General features: G+C 36.0%; 1 protein-coding gene across 1 annotated transcript in view; it reads left to right on the forward strand.

Moving 5' to 3' along the window:
- The first annotated feature begins 12 nt into the window (after positions 1-12).
- LOC126203843 (activating signal cointegrator 1 complex subunit 3) overlaps positions 13-16,325 on the forward strand; it is a 251,150-nt gene continuing 234,837 nt past the window's right edge. The window contains exons 1-2 of the mRNA XM_049938218.1: positions 13-422; positions 11,040-11,149. Of these exons, the coding sequence (XP_049794175.1) occupies positions 298-422; positions 11,040-11,149 (235 nt within the window). The 5' untranslated portion in view covers positions 13-297. The remainder of the gene's footprint in view (positions 423-11,039; positions 11,150-16,325) is intronic.

A 16,325-nucleotide genomic window follows, 5' to 3' on the forward strand; every position in this document is an offset into this window, starting at 1 on the left:
TAGGAATGTCGTGTGCTTTTGTAGTGTGTTAAGACACCTGTCAACATAGAAATGGGTTGAGTACCGCGTGTGTTTTATCTGTGCGTGTGTGGTGGCATGAAACTTGCACAACGTTGTAAAACTTGATAATTGCTGATAGAGAATAGTGTTAATCTTTAAAGAGATTCAAGTACGTTGACGCTTGGTGAATAAATTCTCCAATTTCTGCTACTCATAGCGACAAATTCGCGATTGTTTCGGCTTCAGCCTGGCGTATAAACAGTGTGATATTAGACACTATATATTAGTGTAAACATCATGGTGAAAGAATACCCTCGTTTTACTCGTGCCGTTAGGGCTTTTGCCAGTTTAGATCGCCCTAACCCACCAGAAGGCTCGACCCTCGAAGAACGACTGCAATGGGACGCCCAGAAAGCAAAAGAGTAAGCATAAATTATGTTAAGATTTCGTTGTCGTCGTCATATCCCACTCAGTGTAAAATATTCAGCTCTTTATATAAATGTCACATTGATGCAATAACACATTAGTGACGAGATACTCAATCAGCCAGTAGTAATGAATCCAGCAATTGCTTAGTGCATTCAGCTAAATATTAGCGCTAGTAAAAAAAAAAAAAAAAAAATTTATTAATAATAATAATAATAATAATCTAATTAGTGATAAGGGTTCAACATCACTGTAGTATTATTTCCGATTTTGAAATTGTTATGTTATTCACATTTGTGATAACATTTTACCGCTGAGCGAATAAATTCATTTGTTAAAAATTTTCTGTGTAGAAAATTTCTGTCAAGCAAACGTCATTGCCCTGCACTTATATGTTAATCCAGAATGAAAAAAATTAATTAAGTAGGGCAGTTCAATATATTTGGAAAAACAGTAAAGCTAAATCGATGCACTGAACAACAATATTGCAATCAGATTTTGGGACATTTGAACAATGTTTATAATTTTCATTGTATCTGTAGAACTGAGTATCATCGTGTCCTCAGTAGTCTCCTTCTCTTCAGTATCTGTGCAAAAGATTCAAATAAAGAAAACTCTTATCTCCAGACACACAGAAAGATATGGTTGGGGAAGAATGTATGATACTTAAACATTGATGATTGCTGTTTCCGAACTGATAGGAAAAATGCTTACTTTCACGATAGTGAGAATTGTATCAACTTTTTAAGTGAAAACACAAGCAGTACTGTCTTTCCTTCATGCCTACAATTGTTACTTGTTGCATAAAGTATTCAGCATAGCCTTTGCCTCTGTTCAGCTATGTGTGTATCAGTATCAGTCATTGTAAAGGAGGAAGAAAATTGTAAACATATAATAATAGAACTTCATATCACAACTAAAGTATAATCTGGAATCTCCCATTTGAAGTACAGTGTTCTAAATGCTCAAGTATTCTACCAGCCAAATTTGGATAATTGCTCATCAATTCACATATTATTTTGCAGCAATATTAGTCAAGTTTTTTGGTACAACAAAACCAAAATTAAAAGTTAACAGACATACAGGCATGTAACTTTTTATGTATCTACAGAGCACTAACCATCCCAATAGAAAACATTATAGGCTATGCAGAAGCCCTGCTAACTCATCCAAAACAAACAAGTAGAAATTGATGTGGAGTAAATGACATTCATAAATCGATACACAAACTAAGCAATTCCAAAACAGAATACTATTTTGCACTCAGTAATTCCTCCATAAAGTGTATGACAAAGGAAATAAAAATGCTATTTCTTTCACTGTCTAACAAAGTACTAGGTGAAGGAATTTTCCCAGAATGTCTGAAGCTCACAGTTACATTAACTAAATATAAAAGGAGGTCATGAAAACCTCCCAAATAACCACAGACCTATTTCAGTAGTAATAATTGTAGCCAAGATAATAGAAATTATATGTTTAAACAGATATACAGTTATTTTGCAAGCAACAAAATTTTAAATGTGCAAGAGTTCAGATTCAGGTCTCTTCCATCAACAGTAAAAACAATCGAAGCCTTGAATGTCAAATCAAACACCTTTCAGCTGCTTAATTTCCAAACAGTTATTTCATTGGGCTACCAGTTTTGGTAATATATTATGCCATCTTTAGGCCCCCTGCCCGACGTTTAGTAAGATTCCAACCTTGGTTCTGGTTAAAATAGGGGCCAGCATTCAAAGACTGGTATCTGCACATTTCTGCTTAATACAGCAATCGCTTCAAATATCATCTGCTGACTGTTCAAACTGAAACAGTCAAAGGTGAAAATCATCTACCAACTGTTAGATAAATATTCAGCAGATGATGGTTGAAGTGATCGCTGTAGCAAGCAGAAATATACAGGTACCAGTCTTTGAATGCTGGCCCCCATTTTGACTGGAACCGAAGTTGGAACCTTCCTACACATTGGTCAGGGGACCTAAAGATGAGATCGCCAAAACTGGTAACCCAATGAAGTAAGAGTTTGGAAATTAGGCAGCTGAAAGGGGTTTGATTTGACATTCGATACAAACAGCAGAGGTCCCACAACCATCTGCGAAAAGATGGTCTTATAGAATTCAAGCTTTGATGAATAATGTTTATGAAGGTTATGAAAAAAGGACATCTGTGTCTGGAACATATTTTTTAATGAGTTAAGGACAGCATTTGACTCAGTGTCATGTGACATTCATCAGAAAGTTAAAATATTATGGCGTAGAAAGTAAACCACTCAGTGTATTCAAATCTTATTTAAGCAAAAGTTTACAACTTGTGTATGCAAATAAGCAGAGATCACCAATGCTCCCAATAAGAACAAGAATACCACAAGGCTCTGTTCTTGGGCCTTTGCTGTTTATTGTCAAAATTAATTACTTTTAAAATTACGTACCATGTAAGAATATACTGTGTGCTGATAACATGGCATCAGTAATGACAGTTGAAAATTTACAAAGCACACTAACTAACAACGGAGAAATGGTGCAAATGACTAATCACTGGTGTCGTGTCAATAAGCCAAACAGAAGAAATAATTTTTAAGCTAAAGGTAACCAAAAATGAAAATAAAACAGTAAAACTACTTGGTCTATTCATAGACAAAAACTCTCTTGGTAAGAATGCACATATTATCTGCGCAGGAAACTAGCTCATGTGCTTTTGTTGTATAAATTAAGAAACAATATGAGCAAGCAGTTTTTGCCACAGTCGTATTTTGTTTTCTTCCATTCAGGTGGCAGAAAAATACAATAAGACGTTTAGCAGGATTGCCACCCAAAGAGCCCTGCAGAAACCACTTTAAATGTCTTGGCATAGTGATATTACCTAATCTGTGTATATAAAACAGCTGGATAATATACCAGAGAAGATCTGGAAAAATGCAACATGAGATGTGATGTGCATGTTCGCAACAACAGAAATAGTCACTTATTGGATTTGCGTTCATCAAGACCTGCTATAGACCATAATAGCTATAAATATTTGAGTCTAAAATTTTGCAATAAGCTACCATACTCAGCTCATACAGTACCAGTAGATAAATACAAGAGCGCTTTAAAACTTGGCTTAAATACATTGAATTCTATCCAATTAAAGAACTCCTACAAACTAATCATTATGGTATGTGTTTTTCCGGAATGATAAAGAAAATCTTTTAGTTCTTAAATAAGGTAGTTATTTTATGTGTTATTTTTTGTATATGTAATTGTTTATTGTATAAAACTTGACACCACTGTGAACTTTGATGAAGCCGACTGTATGAAAAATACTGAAACGCAAATAAAAATGTTCTGTTCTATTTTATTCATGAAACTATTGGGGTTGAAGTAGGAATATTCCTTGATGTCCCACAAATTCTGCATTTTTTCAACTGAAATTGACTGAGAAAAAAAAGTGTTGCATTACTTATTGAAAACCCTTCATATATTTTGAAAGCATCAGTTCTTTTCTCTAGACACTGTTTGATTTTCATCCTGGATTTTCCAGTGTTTGATTTTTACTAATTGTAGTAGCTTTTGATGTTGGCCAGTTTTTAGGTCTGTGGTCTAATTGTAATGAAGCGTGCTGATGATACGTAAATCATTTTGGTCACTACCAGTTGAGCTCAAAATCTCCATCATCTTTTTATGTCCCATACAATCAAAGGCTTTTTGACATTCATATCTCTACATCTCTGCACTAGCACATTTCAAGATAAATGTTTCATAAGTTCCACTGCTATTTTAGTAGCCAAACTGATTCACGTCCATTTAGGATTTCTAAATCCATGTGTGTGTGATGTACAGTCATATTTTGAATAGGTGAGATGTCAGCTAATCATTCGATAGTCAACACACTGTGAGGAGTTGGCAGTGGTATAAAAGTTGATCTCAGCCAGTCATAAGGTAGTTTTCATGATGCATAGATAATGCTGAAAAATAATGTTGGGAGCCTGAAGCCAATTGACTCCTGTTCAGCTAAAATGTTAATACCTTTAGCATAAAATCCATCAGGACTGGTGGCTTTACTGTTCTTCTACAATTTAATTGCATGTACTACTTCACTCTTTGGGATTTCAGGATTGACTTCATTGATGATTCTTGCGTCTGGTGGAGGCAGGTCATCTCTACCATCTTTGAAAGGGACTTAAGTATATTCCTTCCATCTTTTGGATTTTCCTTCGACTCCTGTGACAATTTCATTATCCACATTCCTCAGTACTTGTCTGCATTGTTTCCTTTGTAGGCCACTCGACTCCTTCATCTTCTTTTATAAATTAAACTGGTCGTGTGTTTTCTGAAGTATCTCAATTTCTTTACATTTGTCAGACATTCATGATTCCCTCGCATCTCTGCATTTTCTGTATATGTTTTTGTGTAGGTTTTTGGGTCATTCCATGTCAAGTCACCCAGGCCTTGACACCAACCATGTCAGATTTTGATGAAACTTGGTACAAATACTTCTTTTATCATCCTGAAAGCAGTTGTAAAATTTTTTTTGCTCTATCTCTTATAGTTTTTTTTATAAATTTTTAAAGTTTTTATATTTGGCGTTGTTTCAGCAGTCGGCAATCGTAACTTAAACGTGTCAACTAAAAAAATTTGTATATTAAAGAATACTCAAGATATCAGTATGAAATTTTGGAATAAGTTTGTGTATTATGTCTAAATGTTAAAAAAATTACCATAAAGATATATTAAAATCTTCCAAATGAAAAAAAAATTACAATTTTTTTTTTTAAATTAGCTAATGGATGTTTAGTTTTACAAAAACTGCAATATCTAGAGTCTCAGACCTGATAGAAAGCTCAAATTTGTTTTAAAGTACTCTTAATTGTATAGGCTATTAGATAAAAGAAAAATTATGTTGGCTTTTTAACCTGTTTAATAGTTATCTAATTTTTAAAATAATATTACTTATATTTTAAAAATAAAAAGTACAAGTGACTTAGACACCGAAAATAAGTTTTTGTCTTCTTGGAGTAACAATGTACGCTTGGATTTTGTTTTGTTACTCCTATGTTTTGAAGTAAAAAATTATTACAGTGTTAAATAGTGCTTGGATAGTATTTTATTAAGTTTATTCGAACTTTCAGTAAGTACTGTTACTTAGTTTACAGAGATTCTTTTCCAATATCCTATAAAAGTAACCAGAACAGTAATCAGACCAGAAGTGAAATCAGTATGTCAGATATTCAAACCTGTAGCGTAGGGTTATTTAAAAAATCTGACTGTTTCCAAACAACCTACACACCTTCAAAAAAGTTACAACCAGTATCTGAAATGAGTGAGGAAGAAACAGATTTGATCCACTTACGATCTGGAATTAATCTGTGTGAATTTAAGAATATATGTTCACACCACAGCTACTACTTTTTAAATGTTTTTGAAAAGTATCAAACAACATGTGTAGACCCACTAAAAAAACACAAAAAGCCCATCAAAATATCGTTGAGAATTGTAGGCTTGGATCTTTCTAAACAATTACTGACAAAAAATATTAGCATAAAACCTGGACAAAAGCTTTGCTCAACATGCCATAACTTTTGTGAGGAAAAATTAAGAGTTGAAGTCAATGAAAGTGAAACAGATAATGAAGTCATGGTTGAATTAGAATCATTGGAATCCAGAAATGAATCCCTCGTACAAACAAACATTGCTCTTGATAATTTAGGTTTAACACCGATAAAGCTTCATGGCTTGTCAGAACAAAGTAAAGGGTCTTATTTTAAAAGGAAGGTTAGCAGTATTGAAAAGACTGCAAAAAAGGCAGTTTCAAAAGCATTAAAATATGATGCACCAAGTTCTGATGATGACGAAGAAGATACAAGTGTGGTTGAGAAAGCAAAGGATTTTGATATAATGATTTCTCTTATGAAAGAGAAGATTTCATCTGTTGGGAGGTCTAGAAAAATCCAGATTCTGACCTTGGCTCCAGATTCTTGGAGTCGAAATAAAGTGATGAAATAATTTAATGTAAGTGAGTACATGGTGCGACAAGCTAGAAAGCTAAAATCTGAAAAGGGTATTTTGTAAACTCCTGGTCCAAAAAAAAGGTAAAATTCTTTCTGAAAATACAGTAAGACTTGTAACAGATTTTTATGAAAAGGATGAAAGTTCCAGAGTGCTACCTGGAACAAAAGACAAAGTAAGTGTTCAAAAAAAAAATGTGTACATGCAAAAAAGACTCATTTTGTGTAACTTGAGAGAACTCTATTATTCTTGAGACCTAAATGGTGTATCCTTGCTGGTGCTGCAGGCACACACACTGTATGTGTATGCAGTATCCACCAGAATGTTAAACTATTACTGGATGCTGTGAAAATTGAAGAATCTTATAAAGACCTAATTAAGATGCTTCTGTGCAACACGGAAAACCAAAACTGCATGCTACATCATTGTGATAGCTGTCCTGCAAATACTGCACTAACTGAGTACTTAACTGAAAAACTAAGTGAAGATTATGATTTAGAAGAAGAAATTGTAATCAGTCAGTGGGTTAACACAGACAGGGCAGAAATGATCAAACCGTCTATCAGTGTTGAAGACTACATTTCTTTATTGGTTAGGTCACTGGAATAGTTCACCCCGCACTCGTTTATAGCAAAATCCCAATCAGCAGCCTTTAAAAGATTGAAAGAAGACCCACCACCCAAAACAGCAATTATTGTGATGGATTTCAGTGAAAATTATTCCTTTGTTATACAAAATGAGATCCAAAGTTACCACTGGAATAGAGGTGGTTGTACTCTACACCCAGTTGGAGTTTTTCTAAGAAATGAGGAAAACAATGTTTTTGTTTCCAACCACTGTTTTATTAGTGATGACCAAGAACATGACATTGGTTTTGTTAACTTTGCACAAAAAGAAATTACAAAGTGGCTGTCATTACATCATAATAACATTGACTCAGTTCACTACTTTACAGATGGTTGTGCTGGGCAGTACAAAAATAGAAACAGTTTTAAAAATTTGACTGAACACTTGAGAGACTTTCATTTGAAGGCCCAACACTCTTTTTTTTTGCAACAAGTCATGGGAAGTCAATTTGTGATGGCCTAGGAGGAACTATTAAAAGAATTTTAAGGAAAGCCAGTCTACAGCTTTCAGACGAAGAACAAATAATGACAGCAATCGATGTGTACAACTTTTGTGAAAAAAATATTAAAAACATTCATTTTCACTTTATTGACAAAAAAGAAACTGATTTGCTACGGTTAAAACCAGAAAAACGTTTTTCAGCAACCCAAACCATTCCTGGAACAAGAAGTTTTCATAACTTCAAACCACTTCCAACAAACAACCTTTAAATTAGAAGGACTACAGATAGTGTAAAACCCTCCTTAGTCTTTTCTTTTCATTCTTCTTCTGATTGGGTTTGTGTTGAACCATCCATAAATAGCTATGTGGCTGCAAATTATGATGATAACTGGTACTTTGGACTGGTAAAAACAATATTCAATGATGATGAAGATGCAGAAATTCTATTTCTACATCCTTCAGGACCAGCTGCATCATTTTATTGGCCTGAAAGAGAAGATTCTTGCATAGTGCCTTTGGAGCACATAGTCTGTGTGGTAGACGCACCTCAATCAAGCGGCACTGGAAGAATGTATTACTTCAAAAAAGACTGTATCAAAAGAACTGAAAGCTCTTGGATGAAGTGGAAAAACAGTTTGAATCAGCATTAATGTTTATTAAAAAGACAAAATTACTCAAAAAATTCAATGTTTCAAGCAATCAGTTGGGTTATACATAAGTGTCGTAAGTACACTATCTTTGTACATAATTCTAATGTTATCTACTATAATTAATAAACATGTTAAAAAGCCATCATTATTTTTGTTTTATCAAGTAGCCTATATGTTTAAGAGTAAATTAAAACAAATTTGAGCATTCTATCAGGTCTGAGACTCTAGATATTGCAGTTCTTATAAAACAAAACATCTGTTAAAAAAAAGAAAAAATACATATATTTTTTTCATAGAAAATATTAATATATTTTAATAGTATCATTTTTATCTTCAAATATGTATAATAAATAAACTTGCTGCAAAAGTTCATGATGCTATCTAAAAGAGTTTTTAAGATAAGCAATTTTGAAGTTTTGAATACAAATTAAATTTACCATTTCCGAAGGTTCGGAAAATGCAAAACATAAAAACTTTAAAAATTTATTAAAAAAAACTATAAGAGATACAGCAAAAAAAATTTGCAGGTGTTGTCAGGATGGTATTAAAACCATTTGAGCCAAATTTCATGAAAATCTAAGAGGAGGGTGTAAAATTTATTTTTTATTGGGTGATTTGATATGGAATGACCCTTTTGTATCTTATGGAATCTTTGGTTTTATATTGCCTTCTCTCATTCATAAGCTCCAGGATTTCATCAGTCACCAGTTTTACCTTTTGTTGTTGGTGCTACATCCAATGCAACTTTTCTGGTCTAGGTTATGGTATCTTTTACATTGTTGGTGCTGTATTCAATGCAACTTTTCTGGACTGGGTTATGGTATCTTTTACAATGTTGGTGTTGCATCCAATGCAACTTTTCTTTGCTAGGTTATGGTATCTTTTAGAGAGCTCCAAGTAGATTCAACTTCTGTAGGCTGTCTCTCTTCTGTTGATTTCATCTTTTCCTCTTGAGCAACACCAACATTAGCTCTCACTTCAGAATTTGCTAATTTTCTTATATCTATGGATGTTGATATGTTAAGCACCTTTTATCATTGCTAAGGCATTACATTTTAAAGTCCAATTCTACTGGCTTGTGGTCACTGTAGACATTCAGCACCAGGGTGGTTTTTAATGGTTTTCACATTTTTCTTAGCTCGTTTCACCAGAATAAAATCAGTCTGATTTCTGGTGGCCTTTTCTTCACTGTCAGTGGGTGACATCCATGTGTGTAGCCTGCTGGGATGAAGTCTGAAGACCATAGCTCCCTACACCACTATCTTTTCCACCAGAGCCCATTGTGAGTTAAACCACTCATGACCAGTGTAATCTCTAATTTCTTGTGAGTTTCATTGCTTCATCCAAGGCGTCATAGATAGATTTGCTCTTCTTCATCTTTATGTGCTGTTTGTGCATGAACCCGAATAATGTTCATAGCACATTGTGATGTTTGCAAATTATATTCTGTGTGTTGTTTGCTAGAAATTCCTCAATGTATTGACAAAGTTGTCTGATGTCCCAAAAGCTCTTATTTTGTTAATTATGTAAAGACTCTTACTGTCTAGAGACTGATGATAGCAAAGTAACTTGGAAATCTCATTTATGTCTGTGTGTTGTAGAAACTTAGAACATATTGAGCTCTAAAATAATGAGGTGTCTCAGATAGAAGGACTTCCTCCATGCCAACGAGCATGGATTCTGAAACAAAACCCAACATGCACCCTTCTCGAACATTATCATGGAAGCTACGGATCAAAGCACTCAGGTGGTGCACTCTCTCTAATCATGTGAAAAAATCTTAGCTGTGTACCACACCATCTGTTGTTAACAAAAGTGCAAATATATTAGTTGTTAAACAAAATTTGTTACTGGTTTGAGGTGTTCTTGGTAGGGAGAATGCAGCCTATTATCTTGGGTGGACAATCAACAGATGTAGGAAAAACTATAAGCATACCTCAGGAAAGGGTGTTGGGATCCTTGCTGTTTGCATTGTGTGTAAATGATTGCATAGGCTCATAGAAAAGGCAAGTGACAGGTTTCTGTTAATTAGCAGGATACTGGGAAAATACAGACAGTGTACAAAGGAAACAGCTTACGAATCACTTGTATACACCATCTTAAAAATACTGCTCAAATGTATGGGACCTAGTAAAGATAGGACTAACAGAGGGTTTCTCAACAAATAAAACGAACAGCAGAACAAGTGGCCACTGGTTTGGCTCATTGGATAGCATCATAGAGATGATGCTGAAAAACATGAATAAGCAGAAGCTCGAAGATAGAGATGCCAATCATCCTGTGAAAGCCTCCATACAAAGTTACAGCCGGCCAGAGTGACCGAGCGGTTCTAGGCGCTGCAGTCTGGAACCATGCGACCGCTACGGTCACAGGTTCGAATCCTGCCTCGGGCATGGATGTGTGTGATGTCCTTAGGTTAGTTAGGTTTAAGTAGTTCTAAGTTCTAGAGGACTGATGACCTCAGAAGTTAAGTCCCATAGTGCTCAGAGCCATTTGAACCAACAAAGTTACAATAACAGGCGTGAAGAATCTAAATATAGTCTTCAGCTCACTACATATCACTCCTGTATGCACTCTAAAGACATAATGAGACTAATTACAGTGTGCACAATGGCATTTGACAAATCATTCTTCCCAGACCACCCTATGAAAGTAGAATGGGAAGAAAACCAAACATGTAGTATAGTAGTAAGTACTGTCTGACATGCTCTTCAGTGGTTTACAAAGTATGTGTGTATATGTAGGAAAAGAAGCCTGAATGGTACTCCCCATTATTATGTCATTATCATTCCACTTTTTTTTACATAAAACCATTAAGGAACTTTGTACTTTCTACTTCTTAAAAAAACTAATTACCTTACCCTTAATTCCATAATGCTCCAATTTACCTCTAAATGTATGCTTTCTTTAATAGGCGTTTAAGCTGGGCAGACATCCGTGCAAATCTGGAGACACTGAATGGCTCAAAACCAGGTGTTGTGAAGCTTTTAAATCATCTGCGTTCGTTGGCTTTGGACATGACTGGTATGTATTTTTTTATGATCAGTGGTGGCCTATTTATTAATGAAACCTAAAAATTTGATGTGGCATCTTGTAAATTTCCAGATATTCATTTGGTTTATGTGCAAAAATTTTATTACTTTGCTGGTGGTAATAGGTTATGGAATGAGTAGAACAGTGAGGGGGAGTCTAAAAGCAACATAAATAGTTTTTATACAACTTTCAGGTCCTGTAAGTGGTTGAGAGAGAGTGTGGGGGGAGGGGGGGGGGGGGGCAGATTATATTGACATTCAAATATGGCCGTGTTTGTCTGGAACAGAGCAGTTGTTACTGTCCTACATGGCTTGTGGCAAGGCACCAAAAGAAAGACTAAATCACATTGGCTGCTGGGGGTTAGTAGAGGTAGTAGCATAGAACTGTTCAAATATGGATCGTCATCTGAAGGTGATGTGCACTCCAGCTTCTGCACTGCAAGCCATACGACCATGTAATTGGAAATTGTGTTCTGTTTGTTGTTGCGAGATTTTTTTGTTGCATTGTCGTCACAGTGATGATTGCAGCAATGATGGAGAGTTGTATTGGCAACTGTATGTGTTCTTGTATCAGTACCAGTAACTCAGATCAAATAGCACTCGCAGAATGGGCTGTCTGTGATGCAAAGCTAATCTGATCAAACAGTTAGGCTAGTGTGTGAATTTAGTAGATGGTTGCAAACTGTCATTTCAGTTTTTTATACATCAATTCTTAAGTCTGAGCCATGCAACAACATTTAAATGGCGTATTCTTTGCAATACTAGTAAGTGGAGGGCATTACAGTGTAGCAAGGTTCTGTTTACTCTGGACGGTCTGTGTGGCCATCCTAAGACATCATGATAGGTCTGCTAAAAGAAATTTGTTGGTTTCTTTGCACATGTGACTGTGAAAATGCAGCATGGATGTTATCCTGCAAGGTCTTTTGCAGAAAAGCTCACTGAACTAAGAGTTTCTGCATGTGATATGTTTGTCATTTTATGCACAGCTATTATGTCTGTATGCAGACAAATGCAGTATTTCCATGCTCTTTGTTTGCTTTACCTTTCTAGTCAACATAACAATCCGTCCTCAACCTTAACAGATGTATCTGAACAGCACAGTAAAAAGACGTATTCCTACCAGAACATATTCCTTCCTGTCTCACTTGATCAGACAGCTGCATCACATGAATTCTTGTAGGAAGCATAAAATCTGACTTTGCAATTATCTCTCTCAATCAGTTAAATTGATTCGCATTTCCAGCTCCATAAGATGGCTAACATCCCACCTCCTAAAACAGCAATGATGTCTGCTCTTGTTTTTCAAAGCACCCAGCACCCTTTTATACCATTACAGCTGTGTATGTATTTCCCCTCCAGACGCTCCATATTTTCCAAAGTCCCTAGTGGGCCAGTCTACCTGAATTTTTTTTAACACCAGCTACATCACAATGCATTGCTTTTGTTCACTTATTCATAAACACAATTACATTTCCTCGTATCACTATTGTTTTTGTGATCTTCAGTCCATAGACTGGTCTGATGCATTTCCACACACTAGTCTACACTGTGCAAGGCTCATCATTTCTGCGTAACTGCTGCAACCTACATCCACATAAATTGAACCAAGCCTTGGTCTGCCTATACAATTTTTTACCTCCCCAAACTTTCCTTCATTATTAAATCGTCTATTCATTGATAACTTAGGATGTGTTCTACCAAGTCTCTTTTTTTATTTTTTTTTAAAAAAGCCAAGGTGCACCATAAAATTCCTTTTCTGGCCAGTTTGGTTCAGTCGCCTTCATTAGTTATCCAATCCACCAATCTAAGCTTCTGTATTTTTCTGTAGTGTTACATTTCAAAAGCTTGTGTTCCCTTCTTGTCTGAACTGTCTATTGTGTGTATTTCACTCATTTTAAGACTGCATCCCAGACGAATACTTACAGAAAAGATGTCATAAAAATTAAATTTAGTTTCAGTGTTGATAAATTTCTACAACAATACCTCAACTTCAGCAGCTGCCACCCATTCCATACCAAGAACCTTCCATACAGCCTAGGCACCTTTGATCGTAGCCTCTGTAGTCATGACAGTCTGTATCCAAATATGCCAAGTGTCTCACTGAGGGCTTCACAGGTCTAAATTACCTTCCCAACCTTGTACAGAAACAGATATCCTGAGCAGCCTTGTCTCTCTAGTCACCTGCCATCTCCCACATACCCCGTCTGCCCACAAAGGAGCACACCTCTCATGACTCAGTACCACCCAGGACTGGAGCAGCTGAATCACATTCTCGACCAGGGTTTCAACTACCTCTTGCCACGAGGAATATCCTACCTACTATTATCCCCACCCCTCCCACAGTGGTATGCCTGCACCCACTGAACCTACACAATATCCTTGCCCACCCCTACTACACACTACTCCCAACCTCTTGTCTAGTGGCTCATATCCCTGCCATAGATCTAGATGCAAGATCTGTTTCATACATCCTCCAACCACCACCTACTCCAGTCCTGTCACAGGCATCTCCTATACCATCAAAAGTAGGGCTGTCTATGAAAGCAGCCATGAGATCTACAAAATAAGTTAGAACCACTAAGCTGCTTTCTGCTTGATCATGACAAATAACAAGCTGTCTGTCAGTCAGGCTACGGAGGCTGGAAACAGTGGCCATGTGTATGTGGGCTGTGCTTGTGTGAATGTGTGTGTGCTTTCTTCTTCCGAAGAGAGTCTTTTGGCCAAAAGCTTAAATGTTTAGTAGACTTTTCATTGTCTGTGAGTCAGGGCGTTCTGTAAATGGTGAGTGGCAATCTGTCCTTTTGATTATATTGTTGTTAATAAATGTCTCTTTTCAGAAAAGTTTTTCTTATTATTGTCACTATTATTATTATTATTATTATTATTATTATTATTATTGTAACAACTACTGCTACTACGACCCATCCAGGTGTGACCTACAGACAGCCCTTCCTCGTAGCATTATTTCTGTACATAACTTTCTCCTCCTCTCAAACATCACAGAAGCTCTCCCGCATCCCTTTATAGACTAGCACAGCTGGAGGAAAGGATATTTCAGAGTAATGGGTTAGCTACAGTCTGGGGATTGCATATTAAAACTGTATGTCCAAAAAACAGGACTCAAACCTGGAGCTTTGAGTATTAGTGTTGTGGAATTGTTATTGTTATTAGCCTACAGCTAGTACTGTTATTCCAAAGTACTTGGATCTGTACAACTGTGCTTTCAAATCAACGTCTTGTATTTATTGCTACCATATTATTATTATTATTATTATTATTAACAATTCAATATGGGACTCCTATATACTTCATAAATAACTACTTCTGATTTAACTTACAGCTTTTTCAGTAATTTTTCTTTCAAGCAGAGTGCTAGTGTTTCTGAACTTATGACCACTTTGCTCCAGTTTTCTTTGTTTTCTGTGAAGATGGAAACCCAAAACCCGTTTCAGAACATGTCTCTGTTCAGAATTTCATGTTCCTCACTCTTCATTGCTTTCATATAACTTCTAATTTCTTCAGGCTACTTGCATCAAACAGATTCTTTTCTAGTTGTCTTGTTTATTGTCTCTTGTATATCCTATTTTCATTCATTGAAAACAGATGGTCTTAAAACAGCACTTTGCATTTTCTCATTATTGTATTTAAAGGTTCAGTTTTCTTGTTCAGATCTTCATTACACCTGTTCTTGTATGTACCATTGTGTTGTATTAGCCCCAGTATGTTTCTTAGTATTTTCGTCTCTTTTTTTTTCCATGTCTTTTTTTTTTCCCCCCTACCTTTATCATACCCAGAAATTTGGCTGCATATAAACATTTTGGTTTTATTGCTGTATTATAATGCTTCAAACGATATGGATCTCTTATTGTAAGGACCTTTAGTCCACTGTAAGTCCATTACCAGCATCCTTACCTGTGTTTATTAGCCTCCCTGTCGTGTCCATTCTGCCACCAAGATATTTAAATTTATTGACTCTCTTAATTTTTCTGTAATTTGTGTTCATGAAATTTGGAGCATCCTTTATGTATGTTATATGTTCTGTTTTTCCATAAAATACTCGAAGAGTTGTTTATTATGTAATTAATTTGAAAATTTGCATGTGTTTCTGAAAAAATAGTCACTATTGACAGTACACAGCTGCACAAAATAATTCAAAATTAGTTCATTGGATGCATATTCTTTGATATCAGCTTTTAGGTATAGATCTACTACCCACTAGTAACATATGAAAATTTGTTGCCACACTGGGGCTGAAACCCAGATTTCTCACTTATCGCAAACTGTCGCCTTGACCAGTTCGGTTATCCATGCACGCTTCCCGGACTGTCCCAAACTTCCACATGTCACACTGTCTACATCCTTATACCATAGTCCACTGAATTCGTTACCTAAATTTCGCAACAATACTTAGATTCCCGCAACAAGGAGGATAAGAGAATGAGGGATCGAGGAGCATGTACGGGTAGCCGAACTAGTCAAAGTGACCTCCGGCAATAAGCAGGAAATCCAGGTTCGAGTCCCAGTCCTGCACAAATTTTTGTATGTCACTGTTGGGCAGTAAATCTATATCTAGTACAACTGATGTCAAGATTTGTGTCCAGAGAATTAATTTCAAATCATTGGAAAATGTTAATTTTTCTTGTTGCTGTTGCTACGTTTTTAGACGGTATAGCAGTATCACTGACGAAAGCTAAACACTGGATTCTAATGTTCTTGCTTGTATAGCTCAGTTGCTTCTGATCATTTATTCAACAATTTTTTAGTTCTGCTCGCCATGTATTGACCACCTTTTCAAGGACAATTTAGTAAGATAGTTTATCGCCTGTCACCTTGTCTAACACTTGTTCTCTACTCAAAAGTTTCAGATGCCATTCCAGAATATTTAACTTAAGATTTTCAAACAATGGAAAATCCAGGATGGAATGTAACAATACCAGAGAAGGAAAGGAAAGTTGCTACTCAACATATAGTGAAGATGCTGAGTCGCGATAGGCACAACAAAAAGATTCACACAATTATAGCTTTTGGCCATTAAAGCCTTTGTCAGCAGTATACACACATACACACATGCACTCATGCAAATGCAACTTGCACACACGTCTGCAGTCTCGGAGAACTGAAACCACACTGCGAGCAGCAGCACCAGTGCATGATGAGAGTGGCGACTG

The sequence above is a fragment of the Schistocerca nitens genome, chromosome 9 (genome assembly GCF_023898315.1).
Source record: "Schistocerca nitens isolate TAMUIC-IGC-003100 chromosome 9, iqSchNite1.1, whole genome shotgun sequence".
NCBI lineage: Eukaryota > Metazoa > Arthropoda > Insecta > Orthoptera > Acrididae > Schistocerca > Schistocerca nitens.